The sequence below is a fragment of the Ambystoma mexicanum genome, chromosome 10, assembly GCF_040938575.1.
Source record: "Ambystoma mexicanum isolate Mex_15411 chromosome 10, UKY_AmexF1_1, whole genome shotgun sequence".
NCBI lineage: Eukaryota > Metazoa > Chordata > Amphibia > Caudata > Ambystomatidae > Ambystoma > Ambystoma mexicanum.
The window spans coordinates 928,832,319-928,854,852 of NC_090932.1; the positions used below are offsets into that span (position 1 = coordinate 928,832,319).

Consider the following 22,534-nt stretch of genomic DNA (forward strand, 5'->3'; position numbering starts at 1 on the left):
CCGTTAAGCCAACCATAGCCTCTACCTCCGTGACCCGAGTCTTCTCCATTCGGGCTTTGATAGAGCCGATAGTCCCGCTCATGTCATGCAGTTACATGTGCAGGGCTGTGAATCTCTCCCGCACGTAGTCCATCTTTTGGAGTTCTGTGGGATCGGAGGACGTTGAGGGGAGAGCCTCGACCTCCAGCAGCTGCTCTGCAGGCCTTGGCGCCAACTTGTTGAACATGTTTATAGAGCTCTGCTTCCTATTCAACCCCTTCGTCATGGCCACACAGGAATACATATGAAGCTATGGCGAGGTGCTACAGTGAGAGGTTGGCCCTGGTAAGGAGGGAGGAGAAGGTGGTCAAATCAGGCCCACTGTATGTGGCGCAAAGGTATCAGCAAGTGGGGCAGCACGGTCCAATGCGCCATGGGTCTGAGTGCGCAGAAAGAGTAGTGGAGGAGTTGAGGAGGGTATGATGTGTGGAAGGCACACAGTAATGCAGGTCCGCAGTGTGGTTATCTGAGGGAATTGAGACGAATGGGACAGGAGCCGGCTGCAGGAGAGCCCACGAGATCAGGAGCAGGGAGGCCGAAGGTGCAGAGGGATTGTGGGGTGAATGATGGTGGTGACTGTGAGGTGATCAAAGATCTCTCTTCCAGTAGACAAGCAAGGATGATGCACAGAAACCTTAACCCCCACAAGCGATCAGGGTGCGAGCAGGCAGACACTGGCACCATGCAGCGAGTTAGTACCCTCTGGTGATGCTCCCAGGACCAGACCCCAGGGAGTAAATGAAAGTAGGGGGGGGCAACTCTTCCCCAGGCGAAGCAAGTGTCTTCAGGTAGGGCAGACAAGGTGTCTACTGTAGGGGTTAAGCCTAGAAGGGACAACCAGTGCGTGGGCAGCAGTGGGAAATGGTGTATGTGAAGGCAGAGCCATGTGGGTGAGCCAGAGACCGTGCATCAGGAGGCCAACAGGCGCCGGTATGCGTCTCACTCACCGTGGCAGATGACGTGGTTATTGGCTTCCTCACCAATGCGCTACGTCCACAATCAAGTGTGAGGAACGCCCGCAAGCGGGGTCCCTGCCAGGGTGCAGGCCATCCTCGGGTAGTCCAGGTCCCTGCAGTGTGGATTGCAAGGTGGGCCAGGGCCATGGGCGAAAGAGCAGGCACTGCGCACAGGGCTCCGGAGGCGGGATCTGGAGCCTAGATGTGAGCCAGCAGGTTGGGGAGAAAGTGGTCTGGGGAATCGGAGCCAACCAGCAGCAGCCCAGGGGCACAGGCACCGGCTATGGATCGCCAGCCACCCCGGAGAGTCAAACAAGCAAATGGGAGACCAGGCGTCACAGGATCTGCAACCGGGCTGCTCTGCGGGTGAATCCAGGAAAGTGTGTTAAGAACAAAGTCACGGGGTGGGAGCCGCAATGCCATCGGGCTTGGGAGGAAGCGTTTGCAGTTCTCCCCCCGGGTCTCCAATGGAGGTGGTGAAATGGATCCATCAAGTGGGCGCTAGGTCCAGTGGCAGGTAAGTGTATCGCCTCTAACCTCCGGGGCCAGGGTTCTGCACAGCCCGAGGGTCGAGCAGTGTAACAGACAGGCGGAGTAGCAGGTCCTTAGCCCCAGGTGGAGGCAAACTCAGGTGGCGCTGTCCACTGCCTCCGAGGCACCCTTTGAAAAGTGCCGGCAGGACCCCCGAGGGCAAACAGGCCAGACCCCTGTGAATGCAGGATTTGGGCAGTGGATCGTCAGGTTCCAAAACACTCTGATGGACCAATTTCAAAGCCTTGCAGTGCACTCTAGTTCGTAGGAACCGCAGTGAGAAGCTGTGAGGCAAACAGAGCTAGATCGTCACGCAGCTATCTTGACTTGCGCGTAACAGCGCCCCCGAACCAAGAGCCTTTCAAGATCGTGGACCACAAGATCCATTTGTTGGAAGCCGAAGGACCACTAGAGACACGCCAGAGAACTGCTGCTACCAGCATTGGTAAAGCCAATCCAAGCATACTTCAACTCTGCCTTCAAGTTGAAAAGGAACACCTGCGATGCATGCTGTCCTTCTACGGGACCAACCGACCCGAAGCCCTGCTCTGCTCTGCAACCATTGCTTTTCCAAGGTCCGAGTCGTCGGGTGGATCTGAATTTGGTTGGCCTGCACCTGCCTGAAACTGGATTGCAAGGGAACCTTGCTGGCAACATTGGAGCTTTGCTGGACCACCCCAACCTGATGACATAAGGAAAGTCTTGATGGAACCCGAAGTCCGATTGTGCGGCTCTAGAGGATCTGCCAACATTCTCTTGGGTCCTACAGACGGCTGCTGCCTAAATTGAAATAAATACGTTTTCATCCCATCTTGGGATCTCTGCAAAGGTATGATCCAACTGTCTATGGAAGCCTTGAAACCATAGTAAATGAGACTTCAGAAACTAATTCTATGGTGAGCCGTGGGGACCCCACCAATTTCCTGTTGAGGTGTTGCAAGCTGGAGGGGGTCGAAATTGGTTAGACCCATTTAAGCATCCATACCCTCACTCATTTGCACTGGGCATGAAGTCCTTATTTATAAAGATGCTACCTTACCGGGTCATAAGGTGTTGAATACTGGCATCTGGTAGTCTATGCGCCACAAAGCTGTTGACTGACTGGAATCTTGCTACGATTTCTTAAAAACCCTGTTTGGTAAGGCCACTTGCTTTAATAGAATTAACTCTAAAAAAAAGGGCAAGGATAGACGTGCGTGTGTTATGAGTACTCTTGCCATATTTAGGGCTTGTGAAGCTACTTTTAACCTTTTCTCCCCCACTTTAGCTACTTTACCAAGGTCTAAATTGTGTTTCAAGTGGTCGGCTGACTTCGATCCTTCAACGGTCCCCTGGTCTGACAATTTCCTTCTTGCATTTATTATATTTCATCCTCACTCTCCATCTATTCTCCAAAGTACACCATTGTCGACATCGTTGGGGTAAGGTGTGTCCCTCCTCAATGGCTGATCACCTTAAGGTCAATACATTTCGTTTTTCAAGGACAGATGATCTGGATCCTTGTACTGATTTACTTCATGCCATGACCGATGCGGCCGACACGTTGGCTCCAGTTGAGATCAATGTCAGCCATACTAAATCCTCAGCCCTGTGGTTTTCCTCTCATCTCAAACAAGTATCCCTACATGAACGCAAAACGCATAATAATTATGATTTGAACCTAAACTGCTTTACAAACAGGCCTGGTCACGTTATAACGATGCGATTAAAGCAGAGAAATCTCAACATTATGCGAATCGCATTACAGCAGTGTCTAGCTCTTTACAAGAACTATTTTGACTTGCTAAGGAGTTCTCTGATCCTCCTCCATCGGTCGGTGACCCTCCCGTTCCCAAGCCCGGTGTGATTCCATCAGTTCATATTTTGTTAAGAATATCTGTAAGATCTGTCAGCCCATTTCCAATGCTGATTCCAGATCTTTTGCTCCCACTCAGCCTGCCTGCACACACTTCAATTCTGGATCACCCCCAAACACCCCACCCCCGAAAGTTGTTTAGGTTTGAACCGGTTACCAATGATGCTGTCCTCACTGGCTTACGCAGGCTTAAATCTGCATTTTCAATTGATCCTATTCCTCTCCATATCATTCAATCTCTCCCCCTAGAAGCAATTTCTTCATTTACTGCTGCTCTTCGTTATTCTTTTACAAATGGTGTGATTCCTGCTTTGCCAAAACATGCCTTGGTTACTCCGATAAAAAAGAAGTCTCATTTGGATCCAGCTCTTCCAACCAATTATTGGCCTAGATCTCTTCTTCCGATTCTGATGAAGCTCATAAAAGCTATTGTTACTCCAAAACACTCACTTCAAATCATCTTCTAAAACCAGATTGAAAAGGATGGAGATCACTTATGGGCACGGAGTCAGTGATGATTTCCATTCTGGGTGATCTGCCATTGCTCCAGGACCACAGCAAGGTCGGAGTATTGATTCTCCTTGGCCTTTGATACTATAGACCGCAGTATCCTTCTCCACTGCCTGGAAATGTCCGGCATATCTAGTTTTCCTCCTTCTTGGTTCTCTTGCTTTCTTATGGACCGCACATGAATGGAATCTTTTTTTCCTTTTGTTCTGCACCTGTAGCTCCAACATGTGCTGTCCCTCAAGGATCTGCTCCTTCTCGTCTTTTCAATCTTTATCTTCGTACTCTGGCTGATTTTATTGCCGAATATGACGTGCGCTTATACACATATGCAGACGACACTCTGTTGCTTTTTTTTTTTACTCGATTCTCTTGTATCAACCCTCCATCTAAACTGAGAATGAGAACTTGTTTGTCTGCCAATGGAGAATGGATGTCCAGTAACAGGCTTAACTTAAATGAAAGGTAGCCCATACTTACAGGGGTAACCCTTAAATATATTGGGGTACCCCTAATGAAGCTCACAACAGATTAAAGTTCATCCCTCTAGGGAATTAAGGCCAGGAGTCTTGTCTTGCAAGGATAACAATTGGATATGTACAAAATTGAGGACGTGGGCGGCCGGGAGGGGGGTCCAGGAGGTGGAGGACTCTGCCCCCCACCGACCAGCATTCTGTCCTACTTCCATGGCCGATTCCTCTAGACTGATGCCAAGCAGGCGCCTTTATATACTCATCAACTTGTTTACTGGATACTGGCATAGGTCATCCAAAACTGTCTTTCTTCCTTACAAGGGACGCTGCAGTCTTTCTTCTTGCATGGCCAGGTTATAAACTACTTAGCAGACTGCTGCCTATGCAGGAATACATTGTCGCTTCATTTTTCATCATTTTGCGAGATTATAAACATTTATATATAAACACACCTTCCCGCCATACTCTCAACACTTCACTCAATATTCTTATATTTTATCTGGTGCAGTAATTCTCCTAAAAAACCCTGTTTTTCCATAATGTTGTATGTCGTGTATTAAGCATGTACACACCTATTCTTAGTATACATGGGCTTGTGATGGACAGAAAACAGCTGCTCAGCTACTTTGTGTGCTCTGTCAGAGTTAGCCGGGCACCATGCAATGCCTGTAGTCTATTTTTAGCACAGGCTGCATTCCATTTGGCACAGAGGCTTCTGCTCTTTGCCGTACTCTGAGAAACTAAATACAACATAACATTTTTACAAATTAATTCAACTAATGGTTATTTGCACCTTATATTTAAATATTATTTTCATTTAGTGGCTGGCCAAACCCATGTGTTATTTTTTGCATGAAAAAAGCTCTTGGTGCTATAGTGCTTTGAGAAGTCTTGCCTAATTGTAAAGTGCTTGGGGGAGTGCAGGAAGGCGCTAGCTCCTCTGCAACAAGACAAAACCGAGATCCTCTAACCCCAATAAGGTCTGGAATACCTTGACCAGCCCGATTTCCTGGTCCAACGCTTCCAGATCTGGCCAAATTCTGCAGCTCGTCTTGCCCTGGGTGCATCTAGTTTCTCGCACTTCAACCTTTTACTACATCAGCTTCATTGGCTTTTGTGAAAAGCTGTGTAAATGTTAATGTGCTACGCATCGCGCAATTCGTCAATCTGGTGGTGCATACCTTCAATCTACATTGACCCTGTATACCCCTAAGATTTTTCTGCTCGGCTTTGCAAATTCTATTGAAAATTCAGACATTCTGTTAGACACAGGCTGAAGGATGCTTTTTTCTGTCCTTGCTCCTAACTCTATGGAACTCTTCAATGCCAGCTTCGGGAAATTCCTGATCATTTCACCTTTCAAAGCTCAAAAGTTACTTTTAGTATTTTGTGGTTCCTGTGACGGTCTCTCCCGTCGCCTCTTGCTAGCGCCTAGATTCCTTTGGGCCTATGTTAGCGCTTTACAAATATGAATACGACAAGTCACATGCGATCAAACGTGAATTCTTGGCGTGGAATACAAGAGGATTCAGCCATCTTTTTAACAGGTTTGATGTTCCAATGGGAAATGTGTTCGTAATATGTCTCCAGGAAACCTACAAAGACGGCTTTGTCATTGTAATGAATCCAGCTATTAAAAACGAACAAGGGAGACCGTCATCTGGTCTGTTAACCCTAGAAAAAATCAATACCTGGTGGTCAATTGTGACTTCTTGCTGTTCAAATCCCTATGTCCAGATGGTTTTGATGCAGTCTGATGATGTCAATATATCTACAAGGAAACATCTGCTAATTATAAATGGATATTGGAATACGGAAAAAATTAGCACTAAGGCCTTCCTAAACTCGGTCACATATGATAGATGAAGTTATAACCTCGTATTTGAATATCTCGATCATATGTTGTGGCGATCTAAATTGCTCCTGGTTCAAAATCGACCAAAAATCAAAGAACTTTTTGCCACTACCGATGGACAAGGTAAATGTTAGAGGCCAAATGTGGAGCTTGGCTTTGCAAAACAGAAACTGTCAAATGGTTAAAGGTAACGTGAAAGGTGACCAACCACCATTTGCAACGTGGTCGAACCAAAAATCAAGTTCCATTATTGACTATTTCTGGGTATCCCAAGCCTTTTTTGCCCAAGAACTGAAGCAAGATGCATGACAGTGATCACGACCTTTTGTGCTTCTCTTGTATGTTGGAATGGTCACAACGTGCAAGGCAGTGTGCCCTTCCGTTATCAGTGAATGCTGGGGGACACCGTCTTTGGATGAATGACTCAAATCCATTCGTTGAGTCTGCAATTATTCAATCAGAAGGAGGGACAGTCAGTTGAGCATGCACCACTTTTAGTCAATTTTATCATTGTCAAATCTGCAGACAGAGTGATGGGAATCTCCCACAAGCATCCCACATCGTCACTACAAACTACAGCAAAAAGGGAGATGCGTTGTGATACAAGAGCTATGAAAAAGTCATCCCTCACTAGCTTTTGCGACAACAAACTTGAAAGTTCAATTCGAGCACGACGCCAAACTTATCGGACCTGGCTAAAGTCTGCAAAAATGATTATTGAACAAGACAAAGCAGAACTAATGATGAAACAGTTGCTTACTAAAAAGTTCACATGAAATTTGGAGGATTCTGAACACAGGAAATTTGCGTCATTCATCTTCTGTGCTAAATGCAATTGATGCAGTCACATGGGAGACTCACTTTGTGAAAATACTTAGTACGCCCTTGAGTGAAGGACTGCCTGATCCACCTGATAACGTGATCCCATGGGATTTGGAAATCCAGCTAGATGAAATCAAAATTGCAATACGCGCTCTGAAGAATTCACAAGCTGCTGGTCCGGACAGGATATCCAACATGATGCTAAAACAAAACGAAACACAATGGTCAGTCTTCATAGAAGCCTTGTTTTGTTCACTATCCTCCTCAAGGACTATTACTGAATCCTGGCTTGAAGCCATTATCATACCTATATATAAGAAAGGCAATCGGGCGGATCCCGACAACTATCGCCCGATTGCACTGTTAGATACAATAGGCAAGTTATTTGCCTCTTCTACGCCAACGACTTGCACAGTGGTCTATGCGAGATGAAATCTACAACGTTCGTCAAACTGGCTTTACTAAAGGAGTTGGAGTTGAGGTTAACCTACTGATCTTAAACATATTGAAATCAGAAACCCTAAAAGCAAAAAAGGCGACTACATCTGGCATTCATCGATCTGCGAGGAGCGTTCGACAGTGTCAATCGGGTCAAGCTCTGGCAGAAATTGTCAAACTGGAACTCTCCTCAAAAGTTGCTACAACCAATCAAGACGCTGCATTCTAAAACTTCCATCCAGATTCGTTTAAATAATCAAGGAGACCTATCGAAGAAAATCTTTACCAACAAGGGGGTGAAACAGGGATGTCCCCTGGCAGCCGAAATTTTTCAAATTGTTTATTTCTGACCTTCCGAAACATCTGGAAGCTGTCAGATGTTTCTCGCCAAAGATAAACAACATCGGAATTTTCTGCATAACTTATGCGGACAATCTCGTCCTAGTAGATCTTACACAAATTGGTCTTCAACGTTTGCTAACAAGTCTGTGTGAGTATCTTAATAGGAATGATCCAAGATCGTGACCATTGGTGCTGGTGGTTCCAGAAAAAATAAGTCCTTCTCCTGGAAAACCAATGGAATCTCTTTGAGTTCTGTGAATTCCATTCGATACCTTGGAATAACTTTCAACACTTCTATCAATCTATCAATGAACATCACTGGAAGTTGGACCTCACAAATCGGATGATTCAAATTCAGTATTCAAACCTCAAAAATAAATAAGCAATATGGCAAATTTTCTCTTGAAACGGTACTCATTTTTTTACATTTAAAAGGTAATACCCGCTATTACGTTTGGATCTGAATCAGGCTGGAACATTGATGCCCTATTCTGGCAGAAGCTCGAAGGCTTATTTTGGCGTCGGGTATTGCATCTACCCTCGTACATTTCAATGGTGTCTCTTCGATATGAATTATCAATAAATTCAATACATAGTTGCGTCATGTGGAAATCAATGGTGCTACGAAAGATGAAGCTGCACCCACTGCCTCCGTCATACCAACCTTTTGAAAATCGTCCAGGCTGTGGGCGACCGGGCCTTGTTGGAGACTGGCGGCAATTACTGGAAGCCAATCTAAACAATGCTGATTTGAACATAGCTGACTTGCTCAGCCAACCTCAGTGCGTAAAAAAGAAATTTGACTGTTGGCGTTGAATCCAGAATTACGATCTGCTGAAAACGAAGCCTACATTCTTGAGATCGGGATTAGGCGTACACAAACTCAATGCTTATTGTCGCTACTTGGTAACTTGCCCCTCGCAACATCATCGTGACCAATTTTTGAGGCTGCGTTTGAATGCATTAAACACCAGGGAAATGCAATTTCTACGACACATTAACAAAGCAAACAGCAATCTTTGCAGATTCTGCAACCTTCGAATCAAATCGAACATCTAATTACTGGATGCCATGCGTTAACCTTACGTCGACTGCGTCACTTAGGAGACTTTACCCCTGTTGAATCAGACAATCAAAATTGGTGGTTTTATGCGGTTGCCGGACATAACACTAAGTTGACCTGCGCAATTGTGAACTTCTTGGACTCTCTAAAATGAACTGAAAAATGATGTTGTATGGAACTCTTAAATTGTTATTAATATGATGACATGATACAACTTTATATGCTGGATTTCGGATAGTTTTATTTTCTTATACACTGTAATGGATAACAAGGCACATATGACTATGTGTTGTAACAAAAGCTTGGCGACTTGTTGGCTTCCCAACATGTTTGCTGCGCTGAAGTTTCAATAAAAATAAAAAATATGAATACAATACAAAGCAAAACAACCCATTTTGGTTGTTACTAAACTGTGGATGTACATATAGTTAGTGAGTTTACTTGCCAGTAATGTGTTTAATTTGATGCTATTAGTCAGTTCAATAAATAGTATATTTTTGTACCCACCCCCAACATTGAACCTGTGTTTTAACAGCATTTGCTCTTAAATGTACTTCAAACCAAGCCTACCTCCAACTGAGTCAAAGAGTAACTGCTTAGCCACTTAACCTTTGAAATTTACCATTGGCTATAGTGCAAAACCAGTTGCACCTTTAAGTTGGCATCTCAGAACCACTCACCAGAGAAAATTCTGAAAACCCTATTAAAGAAAGAATATTAGAATTAGAAGCTAAAATGATTTGAGGTACAGTAACACTTCTAACACTGCATGATATGCAATTCTACTTGCAACAAGAGATGAATTCCTCCTTACATTATCCTCCATTACCACATAAAAGGGCCCAATCTTGGCAAAGACCCAAGAACTCCATAGGTTTTTGGTAGAACCAAATTACTGCTCAGTCGGTAGCCTCAGTGCACACCCGCCCCACCACACGGAGCCCTGATCTGTCACAGCAATGATGGCTGTGTATTATACTACAATCTGTCGTTTCCAGATAAGAAGTCCCAATTATAGCTGGCAGTGACACATGACCCAAATTCAGTTTTCATTCCAGCAATCACTAATTCACTAGCATACTTAAACAGAGTATTCTCTGCCCAATCCTCAGACAATGAAAAACAATTTGAGGCTATAAGAATGGCAATTATGCACGACAGAATGTAACAAACCTTGTGAGTACTAAATCAGAAAGGATCATATTTGCAAAAATCTATTTCCATATTATAGTCTTAGGAAAAACAGCTTTGCTTAAAGTGATGCTTCAAAAAGAGGACGATGTGCCTGGCAGAAAACAGAGTGAAATCGCTTCTCACAGTACTGCTGGAGAGGCAGAGAATAGTGCACTGAAAACATGGCAAATTATTCCAATGATCTACTTCTAAAACCATTTGCACACAGTAAAAACTTATGGCCATTAGTAAAGCTAAGGTGAATGAGCCTAGGTCAATAGAAAAGCATACATATCTGTATTTAAAACTATTTGCTAATGAACATTTCTTTACCTAGGGTTGGAGCATGGGACCCTCTGGGTATTTACATTGTCACACAGGGGGTCTCCTCCATGGCAAACACCCGTTCGAACATAGATCTAAAATGAATTTGAGAAAGACATCAATGCACAAAACATTCACTCGCAAGCAGAAATAGAATAGTATTTGTACAGTTCTCTCTATTGTCACTAAATTAAACAGATGTCTAATATCTTGCATAATTTTTTCACAAATTAGCAAGCTGAAGCATGTGAAGTTTGTTTGTTCTGGTGAAACACAAGTCAAACATTCAGTAGCACAACTAGGGAATAGTTTCTTACCTGTAACTCCATTTCTCCAGCATTGGTATCTTTCATGGATTCACATGCTTAGAATATTCCCCGTCAGGCTGGGAATCCCCGGTACATTATATAGACCCTTTCCCGTAGGAAAACTTTTTAGACGCTTATGCGTCCTATCCACCTCGTTTTGTATCATGCGTGCCCGCACCGTCAGGACGTCATGATATAAATGCAGGACCCGCCCCCGTGCTCCCTCAGATTTCGGCCCCCAAAGTAGTGGGGGAACCGGTTTGCATGATCAGGGGAGGCAGGTGGGCGCATGTGAATCCATGAAAGATACCAATGCTGGAGAAATGGAGTTACAGGTAAGAAACTATTCCCTTCTCCAGCATTGGATCTTTCATGGATTCACATGCTTAGAATAGATTACATAGCAGTACACCCCCAAGAGAGGAGGCGTGCATGCAAACCCATATACTTTCTTCGCAAAGCCCGTTCCCTATGATCATGTATACATTAGTAATCGTTAACATAGGAAAACGAACCACATACAGTCATAAATTCCACAGGATGCAACCCCTCAGTCGGGGCTTACCTTATTGGAATAGGTGTCGGAGCACCGCCTGTCCCATCCGGGTATCTTCGGCATGTTGCCGCGACAGGCAGTAATGGCGGGTAAAGGTGTGTGTAGCCGCCCAGGTAGCCGCCATGCAGATGTCCCCCAGAGGGACTCCGGCCCACAGTGCCGTCGACGATGCCGCTGCTCTAGTTGAATGAGCTCTTGGCCGTCGTAGAAGAGGCTTCCCTGCCCTGGAATGGCAGTACGAAATGGTAGAGGACACCCATCTTGACAGTCCTTGCTTTGAAATGGCTTTTCCTCTAGCACCCAAACCATAGGCCACGAACAGTTGTCTCGTTTCTCTGAATGGTTGCGTACAATGAAGATAAAACTTGAGAGCCCTTTTTACATCCAATGTGTGTAACGTGCGCTCCGCTCCCGAGCATGGCTCCGGAAAAAACGTAGGCAACACAATAGAGGAGTGTTTATGGAACACCGAAGGAGCTTTCGGTATGAACTGTGGGTTAGTGGCAAGGGCTACCTTGTTCTTGAAAAATCGTAAGTATGGTGGGTCTACCATTAGAGCCTGAACTTCTGAAATACGTCTGGCTGAAGTGATGGCCACCAGGAAGGCCAATTTCCACGACAAAAACTTTAGAGACGATGATGACATTGGCTCAAAAGAAGGCTTCATAAGAGACGTTAAGACCAGATTGAGGCTCCACTCCGGCGGAAATTTCTTCTCTGGAGGGAAACTCCGAAAGAGGCCTTTAAGGAAGTGTTTAATCAGGCGGTCGCTGAACAATGGTGCCGAATGCCGTCGACGAGTAAACCTGGAAATGGCGGCCAGGTGTACTTTTATTGACGATACCGATAGGCCCTTTTGAGCTAAGAACAGCAAGTATGGAAGGAGCTGTTCCGGCTTAATCGATTGCGGGGCCAAACCTGGTTGATCCTCACACCACTGACAGAAACTTCTCCATTTGTACGTGTATGAGGCGATTGTGGAAGGCGCTCTTGCCGCTTGCAGGATACGCCGACAGTCCTCCGGAATAGTTAACCGACCGAATTCGGCGAAGTCAGGAGCCAGGCCGTCAACTTGAGGCTGTCCGGGTCGTGATGCCAAACGACACCCTTCTGTCGAGACAGAAGGTCGGGGGTCTTCTGGAATCTCATCGGTTCCGCCACCGCTAAGTGTAGCAGGTCTGAAAACCACACCTGTCTGGCCCAGTACGGGGCCACCAGAATTACCCGACATGGGTACCTGAGGATCCATTGCAACGTCCTCCGGACAAGGGGAAATGGAGGGAATGCGTACAGGAATTTGTTCGACCATGGGAAGGAGAACGCATCCCCCAGTGAGCCCTGCTGAGGCCATCTGCTTGCGTACTGATGGCATTTCCTGTTGTTCTTCGTCGCGAACAAATCTATGGAAGGATGTCCCCATTTCTTGAATACTTGCTGTAGTTGTTGGTCGTTCAGCACCCATTCGTGAACTTCGTTCATTTCTCTGCTGAGGGCATCGGCTTCCACATTTCTCACTCCTGGCAGGTGGAACGCCAAGATTTGCATGTTGTGTTGTAGGGCCCAATGCCAGATTTTCTGTGACTCCGTCGATAGGGACCTGGAACGTGTCCCTCCTTGTTTCCTCAAGTAGAACATCGTAGTGGTGTTGTTCGTCATGACACGCACCACCGAGTCCCTCAGTTGAGGAAGAAAAGATTTCAGAGCCCATCGCACTGCTCTCAGTTCTAGCAGGTTTACATGCAGGGAGGACTCCTGCAACGACCACTGGCCTTGTACCTGTAACGTATCCAGATGAGCTCCCCATCCGCTCAGCGATGCATCCGTCACCACCGTCTTTTGGAACTCCGGTTCCAGTAGAGGCATTCCTTTCGTTAGATGAGTAGACACTCTCCACCAGCAGAGTGCTTGTACTAGTTGTTCGTCGACGACCAGTCTGTCGGACCAGCGACCTCGGCTCTGCGCCCAACGGTCCGCTAGAAATTCCTGGCAAGGCCTCATAAACAGACGGCAGTTGCTTATCAACGGAATGCAGGACGACATGGTCCCTAGCAGGGACATGTATGTGCGCACCGACACCTTGGTACCGCATCTCCATTCCGACGCCTTGCTTTTCAGTTTCTGAATTCTTTCGCTGGATGGTCTCACCAGGCTTGTGTGTGTATGAAACTCCGCTCCTAGAAAGACCAAGGTCCTCAAAGGCTCTACGGAGGACTTGTTGAAGTTTATTGCGAAGCCCAGTTCCTGTAAGAGGGACATTGTGGCCCTTAGACTGTTTCGTGTTTGCTCCCTGGACGAACCTCTGACCAGCCAGTCGTCCAGATATGGATAGACATGGTGACCATCCTTCCTTAAATGGGCCGCTATAGGGGCCAAGCACTTGGTGAACGTCCTGGGGGAGGACTTGAGCCCGAACGGGAGGACCTTGAACTGAAAATGCTTTCTCCCGACGACGAACCTTAAATATCTCCTGTGTCGTGGGCGTATTGGGATGTGAAAATAGGCGTCTTGAAGGTCCAGTGACGACAGATAATCCATGGGTTGCACCGACCTGATAACTTCCTGGAGCTTTAGCATTTTGAATTTTAGGCTCTTTAGCCATTTGTTGAGTACCCTCAGGTCAAGAATGGGCCTCCATTTTCCATTTGGCTTCTTGACAACGAAGAACCGGGAATAAACTCTGTGTCCTTCCTGTGCCACAGGAACTCTCTCTACCGCTCCTTTTCGCAACATAAGCGCCGCCTCTTGTCGTAGGATTCGGAGGTGGGGCTGGGTCGAAAATACAGGCGGAAGAAGTGGAGGCTTGTCTTTGAATTGTGGCGCATGACCCATGCGAATCGTGTCCAGAACCCATCGATCTGTGGTGATGCATTTCCATTGGTCGAAGTGATGAGAGACTCGTCCCCCCAGGACGTTCCGAAGGCCGTCATTGGTTGCTGGTTTGCTTGTTCTTCGTCGACGAGGGACCCGAGCCTCGCTGCCTGGAAGCTTGATAGTCTCTGCCTCTACGTGCCGACTGGGACGCTTGTCTGAACCCTTGTGAAGAGTACGAGGACCTGTTAAATCCACGGTCCCTCGAGGCTCCGAAGCGGGAGTTTCCAGAAGCACCCCTAAAGGGGCGAAAAGAGCGAAAGTTTCTACCCGTTTGGAGGGCGCCGAGGGACCTAGCAGTATCCGTGTCTTCCTTCATCCCCTTCAGCGCTTCATCAACCTTTTCGCCAAACAGGTGTTCCCCTTCACATGGCATGTCAAGGACTTTGTTCTGGACTTCAGGACGGAAAGTAGTACATTTGAGCCACGCTTGTCGACGAAGTACTACGCCATGATTGATTTGTTTGAAGCCAGACTCTGCTAGGTCAACTGCAATATTAATTGCGTGGTTCGAGGCCTCTTCGCCATCCCGCACCAGTAACATGGCTGCTTTCCGGTGTTCGTCTGGCAGGTGTTCTAGGATAGGGGCTAGATTGTGCCACATTTCTCTATCGTATAGTGACACGATCGCTAAGGAATTGGCTGCTCTTACCGTCATCGCACCGACCGAGAGCACCTTTTTTCCAAAGGCGTCTTGCCTCCTAGCCTCGCTTTCTGGTGGAGTTGAACATTTTTGCTGTACCCTGGCCTTCCTAGCCGCTGCCGCAGACACCACCGAGTCAGACAGAGGTTGTGATGTTAGACATTTTGGAGTGGACTCCGGAGCTTTAAACTTTTTCTCAATCCGCCCCTTTATAGCTGGCTCCGAAAACGGATGGCGCATCGTCTTGGGACCTTCTTGCCACACGTGGTCCAGAATTGGGATGGCAAATACCGATTTCCTCCTTTGACCCATATGGTCAAAAAGGAAACAGTCTTTCTTCTGCTCCTCAGGAATCAAGCCGAACTCGGAACAAGCTTTTCCCATCATTGCATGGAAGGCTCCCACATCATCCGAAGGAGATGGCTGTGTCTGGCACCTCGTAGACTCTACCTCTACATCCGAATTCCATGTTGGGTCCCTCGACGGTGACAGGGAGATGTCTGACCCCGAGTCACCCAGTAAAGAATCGGACTCCGACAACTCACCCTCCTCCTGCGGTCGAGGACGATCTTTTACCGCCTGGGGAGCCGATGGGTTTTTAGTCGTCGAGCGAGCCGCACAAGTTTGCTCGTCGACGGAAGGTACAGAAAAAGGTGATGATGAAGTCCCAGGTTGAGGGATCTGCGTATCCAGCCGCTGCAGGAGCTTCTGAAAAGTATTAAGCACATCCAGAGACAAAACTGTCTGGGGGGTCAGTAACGTTGATGATATAGGTACCATACCCCCACTCGCACTCGTCGTCGCCGACGTCGAAGGCCGTAAGCCTAAATCCGATGGCTGCAGAACCGTGCCACCTTCTCCTTCCGCCGAGCAGGCCGTGTCTGGCTGCAGTAAGACTTCAGGGGGGATCGGGTCATAGACCTCTGGCAGCCAAGCCATAGACTGAGTCTCCGTCGACGAAGGAATCCCAACCGCTGCTGCCTGAACGGTAATAGGCATCGTCAATGACACCGAGGTCGACGAGCAAGTAGTCGTCGTCGAGCCCTTAGACTTCGTCGCCGATTTCGATGCCGACTTCCCGGCTGAAGCGTCTCGACTCACGGAAGACCTGGGACGGTCCCCTGAGGAGGATTTTGACAGCGCTTGCCTCTCCGTCTTAGATGAGGAGGAGGAGGGCTTTTTATGTGATGAGGAAGACCCAGCATGCTTCCCCTTATGCTTGTCCTCAGCGCGGTTTTCTGCTGGCCGTACCTTTTTCGATGGAGGTTCCGACTTGCTCCTGGAGGCCGTGGAGCCAACTTCCGAAGCCGGGTAGGCACCCGCTACGTCATTAAGCCAGTCGACCAGCCTTCTTTTACGGTCCTTAAGGGTTTTTTTTTTTTGGGAGAAACCCTGGCATATCTCACATGTATCCGCCGTGTGGTGCGGGTGGAGACAGTAGATACAATCCATGTGGGCATCTCCTTCATAAACTTTTTTGAGGCCACATGTCGCACAAGGGCGAAATAACGCTTTTCCAGACATAATTCTCCAGAATTTGAACGTCGCCGAAGCGAAACAGAAAAAATAACCTAGTTTCCACTAGCAGTAATCACGAGGATCCCACTACTTTGAAAGACGGTTGAAATCTGAGGGAGCGCGGGGGCGGGTCCTGTGTTTATATCATGACGTCCTGACGGTGCGGGCACGCATGATACAAAACGAGGTGGATAGGACGCATAAGCGTCGAAAAAGTTTTCCTACGGGAAAGGGTCTATATAATGTACCGGGGATTCCCAGCCTGACGACGGGGAATATTCTAAGCATGTGAATCCATGAAAGATCCAATGCTGGAGAATTTGATATACTAAACTAAAAATACAAAATCGGCCAAAATGTCCAAGACCTACAATAACTGGGCTTTCCTTCAGATCAGTTAATGCACCTGCAACCGATGCAGGTGACCGAATACGAGAAAGCTGAAAAGTGTCCTTCTTTCAAGTGGCAACAACAAATAAACACACATTGATAACTAGAAGCAGCAAATGCAATGTGGGATATGTTGTTCCTCTACTCATCTCATATAGCCATACCAACATTGACCAATGAGTCACAAATGACAGTCAAGAGGTAGGTCTTTACGGGTGAGTAACCAGAGCACTTTCTTTTTCCAGAGGAGGCATCGTCTGAAACGCATTTATATAATCTTTCCATCCTTCAAACCTCATCAGTATGTTTCGAAAGTCAGTTCATAGAATGCAATGGCAGAGTATGGTTTAAAAAGTAACTTTACCTCTGCCTTGCTCACTTTACAAGACTCAGATTAAAAGGTAGCCAATCACGTCTAGGCAGTTGGTCACCTGACCTTACCTTATCAATGTCTCGAATGTTTACGTTGACATACGTTGCACAGAGAATTTTTATTCTAAGTGCGCTGCTGATCGCCCACAGATCTTTGGTCGAGGCTTCACCATTCATGTAGGGTGTGGCTGTAGAGATGCGCCTGGAGTATGATGGCATTGTGAATGTGTCTACCGGCAGCTGGCTGTAAAGGCTGTCTTTAGACATCAACATCAGATTAGGTAATCGGCCGAGCATTATACAGCTTCTGATATACTGAAATATACAAACAAAATAAACTCAGGTCTGCACAAAGCCAATCTTTACAAATGTTCTCTTAATGCATGATCTTCCTTCATCATCAAATATCACCTATTAAAGGGGAAGAGCTCCTAAAAATGTTATCTACAAATATTGGCCTTAGTCCAAAATATATATTTACTTTTTTCAATGTAAAATTAGCTGGAAATGGCATCCATTTTGTGTGCAGAGGGGTATGCAGTGATTGTAACGAATTAAAAACAGAATTACTTTAATAAAGAAACAATAACGAACAAATATCAAATTTTGTTTAAAATGTATATGGGGTGGTTTAAGGGGTTAAAACGGTTGGGGAGACGTTCGGAGTGGGTTTAAAAGCATGGGGAAACAGAGGATTTGGGTGGGACCCCCAACCCCAAAATAAAAAATGTCATGTTATTACAGCATTCTCTGTAATTTCATTCATTATAATCACATGTAACCGTGCAGAAACACTTTCCTGTGGTATTTGAATTCTCTGCTCTCGCAGCAGTGATCAAGCAGGAGCCCTTACTGTGAGCTGTAGCCTTTTACTGCCAGAGAGCAGAGAATTAAAATATTCATAGGGCAGGCATTCCTATGAATGCCAATCCTAACACGAACACAGTGGTTTACTGTATTAGGATGGCATTCATAAGAATGCCTAACCTGTGAACAAGGCAAACACGTCCTGTTTATTTAACAGGGCGTGTTTGCCTTGTTCTTAGGAACAGACTCTTGTGGTCCACTGGTTAAAGGCTAGCCCTTTCAACCACTAATAGACCAGAGTTCGAATCCCCACCTGTTTATTTTTTTTATAATGGGGCATAGCATTTTGTTTCAAAAACAATATTTGATGCACCGTCAAAAAAGACTGCCACTTGAACTCCAGTCCAGTGGTAAAGGGGTAACCCTTCATCAATGGACCTTAAGAGTCCCTGTCATTCATAGGCTCTTTGCTGTGTTTACAGAACGACAAAGAGCACTGTGAAAGCAGCTAAGTAATAAGACTACACAAGACGACTCGTGTAGTCCATTTCCTTAGCTGTGAAATGGCAATCCCGTTGCTCATTGTCGTGTTGTATAACAGGGCAATTAGCAGTGTGATTAGAAGACGCCTGTTGTCCAGTGATGAAGGGTTTGCTCCTTCAGTCATACGGCCTGGATTGGAATCTATGCCTTTTTTTCCTGAAAACAATAAAGGTAGGGATTCGAACCGGGGGGGGGGGGGGGTCGCATGGTTGAAAGGGCTTACCTTTAATCACTGGACCACACGAAAAGACTAATTTACTAACAACACTAATGAAAGTGAATGCTTGGAAACTTCGCACGGTTGGCGTCATAGCAGTTGTTTATACCAGGAAAGGCTCCAGGTAAGGCGTGCAGTTACCTTAAACTGCAAGTTAATATGTAATTTCATTTCATTTGACATCTTCCGTTGGCTCAAGGTTAAAAGAGCAATACTGTGCAGGAAATCTTCTCAATTATGACTGCTCATGATATTCAAAGTCTTTGATAAATCACCCCAGATCTTATATAATGCTATGTGGATAGATTGTAGATCAGTATTCAGACATAAGCGCCAAAATTCATCACTTTTTATACCATCATAACATCCCATAAACCAGCCAAGAATTGTCATATACCTTGTTCCCATCTTCGGACATAAAGTTAGAACATGTCTTGGTGATTCAATGTTCGACGGCAGCTGACACACGACAAATTCTCTGTTCAAGAGGAATGTTAGTATAACCACCTTGTAAAGCAAGAACTGGTAGTTGGTTTACTTGCAGTTTCATCACAAATAAACGAACAGCCGGGCATGGAAATTTCAAGAGGTACTGTTGTATTTTGGAGGTATTGGTGGCTAATGTTCGATATATATTTTAATAACGTATGTCCAATCTTTTCCTCATGAAAGAAAACCAGTATTGTACAATTGTATTTTTCAGAGTTCCTTTGCATAATCATACGGCAGCAGCAGATCAGTTTTACACTTCTAATTTAATTTACACTCTATAAAAAAGTGTGCAAAATAATGAGTATGCACAGTCTAGTTAACATCCATTCAACCTTGCAGTCAATGGGGTACGTTACTATTAATGGTCAGTGCCAATAGAGTCTTTCCTCAAGGCTAAGTGATTGTCATTACACCAATCACAGGTGTTGTAGCCTCAAATCTTTAAGACTACAACTAGAACATCCAAAACCTAACTCTCCAGGAAGAGTGATAAATATGTTGTATGTACAGCGATTTGCCAAAAGCGCTATATAATTAACCATTTCACCATGAGATTAAGTATACAATTTAGCATGGAGTCCTTGCCTCTCTGCACTGTTGTATCATAACATTAGCATACCATTAGGTAGTAATAGCTACAGGAAATTAGCACTTTAATTAAACATCAAACGACAATTCTGCTATCGAACCTCAAAGCACAATACAATTCCTGTTTGCTTTACTATGTAATTGACTAGGTTTTGTGTTTTCAACATTTAAATATAAAATATATACATGAAAGATGTATTTATTGAACATGTGTATGGCACCATTACCCAGGGGTTTCCAGGCACCACAAGACAAGATGGGGGGGGGGGGCGGGGGGGACAAGGGAATCGGGAGCGTGGAACCAAAAACAGTTATATTGGCCTTGTGACAATCCTACCATGCAAGTGTTTGAGAAGGTGGTAAGTGCAGGGGGCAAGGGGTTAGAGGGGGAAATGCAGTTGTGCGGTGCCCCCAGGGAAGGGGGCAGGTAATTGCTTGGGGGACCAAAAAGGCAAGTGCCAAGTGAAAAAGGGGGACAGGAAGGATGAGTGCGGTGGACCACGTTGGCCTAGCCTGGGAGAGAGCGCCCAGGGGCAAGTGCTGGCAGATCAAATGGCCAGACCTTAGAGAAATAATGAAAGGCGTATTCTGTCACAATGCAGAAAGCTGCTGCATGGTAATTTCCATACAGTTTTTGCACACATCGGCTGGATATCACATATATTTTACTCTCTTGCAAAGGAGACAAGTCATTTTTACTCTTGAAATCACATTTACTCTCAAAGTTCAAAAATAGGGAGTAAAATACTCCCACCTCAAAATCTTATCTGGAGCACTAGATGACATTGCTACATTAAAGTCTGAATTCACCAAACAAGAGACTGCCTACTACAGCAGTTGAGGGACAAGGTTTGCATCCAGGTGACCCACTTCTGAGGACAGTCCAGCATAGACCTCAGTCTAGATATTGCCCCATCCAATACAATGCATTTGCTGGAATCTAAACAGATGGGAGCCATGTTGCTCCTGTGTGCAACCAAGAAGACTAACTATACCAGTAGCTACTTTACACTCCGGCCAACTGGTCCTGTACAAATGCGATATTAACTCCAATTTAGAATTATAAATGTGCATTAGGAGGATCTTCTAGACTGTTTGAAGCCAATGGGTCATGCCTAATGGAAAAAGGTTTCCTTAAAATGCAGAAGTTAGATTTGTTGCACGCTATGCATTACCTTCAGGCCACTGGGTGATGCCCGATACCCAGCAGATTCTTTTCACTCCTGCTTTATTTTGATCCCCGTCTTAGCCAAAGAGAAAAAGAGCGGTGGAGGCATGCAGATGGGTAGGGACAATTTATTGGTGACTTAAGACTGAATAACTCACTGGCTGACTAAATAGTAGGTTCCTTACGTAGCAGTATGTTAATATTTCAGATCAGGGTCTCATCTAATTTGATCATCATTTTTTTTTTACCTTACCCATCCCTTGCATTTGGTGGAGAGTTGTGGAATCTCACACACCCACCTTACCACCCCCTCCTAACTAACGCGTACCCCCTCCTTCCCCCCTCACCCTCAAGAAAGAATTTAACACCCCATTCAAAATTGATTTGGCCATTTCTTTTCAGCGTAAAGACGTTTTTGCCCATTTCCCGAAAATAATTTTTCATTGAACTGACACTCCCCTTTCCACAATTAAGGCTCACCAACAATTGCAACGGTGTACTCGCACAGCGAAAGCCAAAATGCCTTTTTCCACTGAGATGACCTTTGTGCAAGGAAGGTTATCCATAGGGTTGACTTCAATATGATCAGACTCGGAAACAACAGATCGAGAGGCAACAGAAGTTGAGCAGGAAAGGCAACTAAACAGGCCAGTTGAGAAGCATGGCGCAGGGCACAAATACATCAAGCAGAGACTACACTTTTTCTGCACATACATATTTCTTACTGTGGAATATATTTGCCCATGTTTGTGAAGAGATTTATTTTAATGATTTGATTATAAAGTACGATTACTGAGGCAAATAATGGAAAACACCAGAGGCATTGAGGATGCATCAGCAACCTAATTCATGAATTTAACATGCATAAATACTGAACAGTCTTCTTTCAAAAGGGAGTTTTGCAAGCAAGAGTCAAGTAAAAGCTAGAAAATTGAAGATAAAAAAACAGGTGATAAAAAATAATTAAGAGAAGGTTACAAACATTAGAAATGGGGGTAACAAAAAAAATATATTTCGTGAAGAAAGATCCAGGGGGACAGCAAAATACAAACAAGGTAGCAAAGAATGGATGGAAGGTGCCTGGAGAGATTCTGGTGCACAAGTGAGGTAACGGACCAGTGGCAGCAGCAATTCCAGTAATAGAAGATGAAGAGGTAATAGATTCAGCGGGCAAAATGGTTCCAGTGGGGGCAAAGGTTTTGGGAAGAGCAACAGCTCTGCAAGATAGCAACTATTTGGTTGGGCCAACAAAATACTATGGGGAAGTTCCAGTAGGGGAGACTACTGTGAGAAGGACATCAGAGCCAGTCAGCGCAAAATATCCAGTTAGTCGAAATTACAATTATGCCAACAATTGCCACCAGGGCAACCAATATCAGGAGAAGTAACATTTCTAAAGTCAAGAACTCAAGGTACAATCCCAAGAATGAGGGGACTTTGAGGAGAGGGCCAGTAGCTAAAGAGGAAGGCAGCATCCTGAAAATGGATCCAATTCCAAAGGGAATGGTGAACTAGGACTCTTTGTAGATTAGCTGGATACTCTGGGCATAGGGCATTGATGAGCTGATCTGGTACATCGCCCAAGTGGGGCAGTAGGGCCGCAGAAGGCTGGGGATGGTTGGAGAGGCTATGAGGAGGAGCCCCCAGATCGGGTATCCAAAAGTAACTGCGCAACACAGTGCACAA

The 22,534-nt window shown here is 45.5% G+C and overlaps 1 protein-coding gene across 1 annotated transcript in view; it reads right to left on the reverse strand.

Moving 5' to 3' along the window:
• Positions 1–22,534, reverse strand: part of PIK3CA (phosphatidylinositol-4,5-bisphosphate 3-kinase catalytic subunit alpha) — a 1,010,697-nt gene that overhangs the window by 787,966 nt on the left and 200,197 nt on the right. The window contains exons 4-5 of the mRNA XM_069618695.1: positions 17,103–17,348; positions 10,388–10,473 (exon numbers count right to left, since the gene is read on the reverse strand). Coding sequence (XP_069474796.1) covers positions 10,388–10,473; positions 17,103–17,348 — 332 coding nt within the window. The remainder of the gene's footprint in view (positions 1–10,387; positions 10,474–17,102; positions 17,349–22,534) is intronic.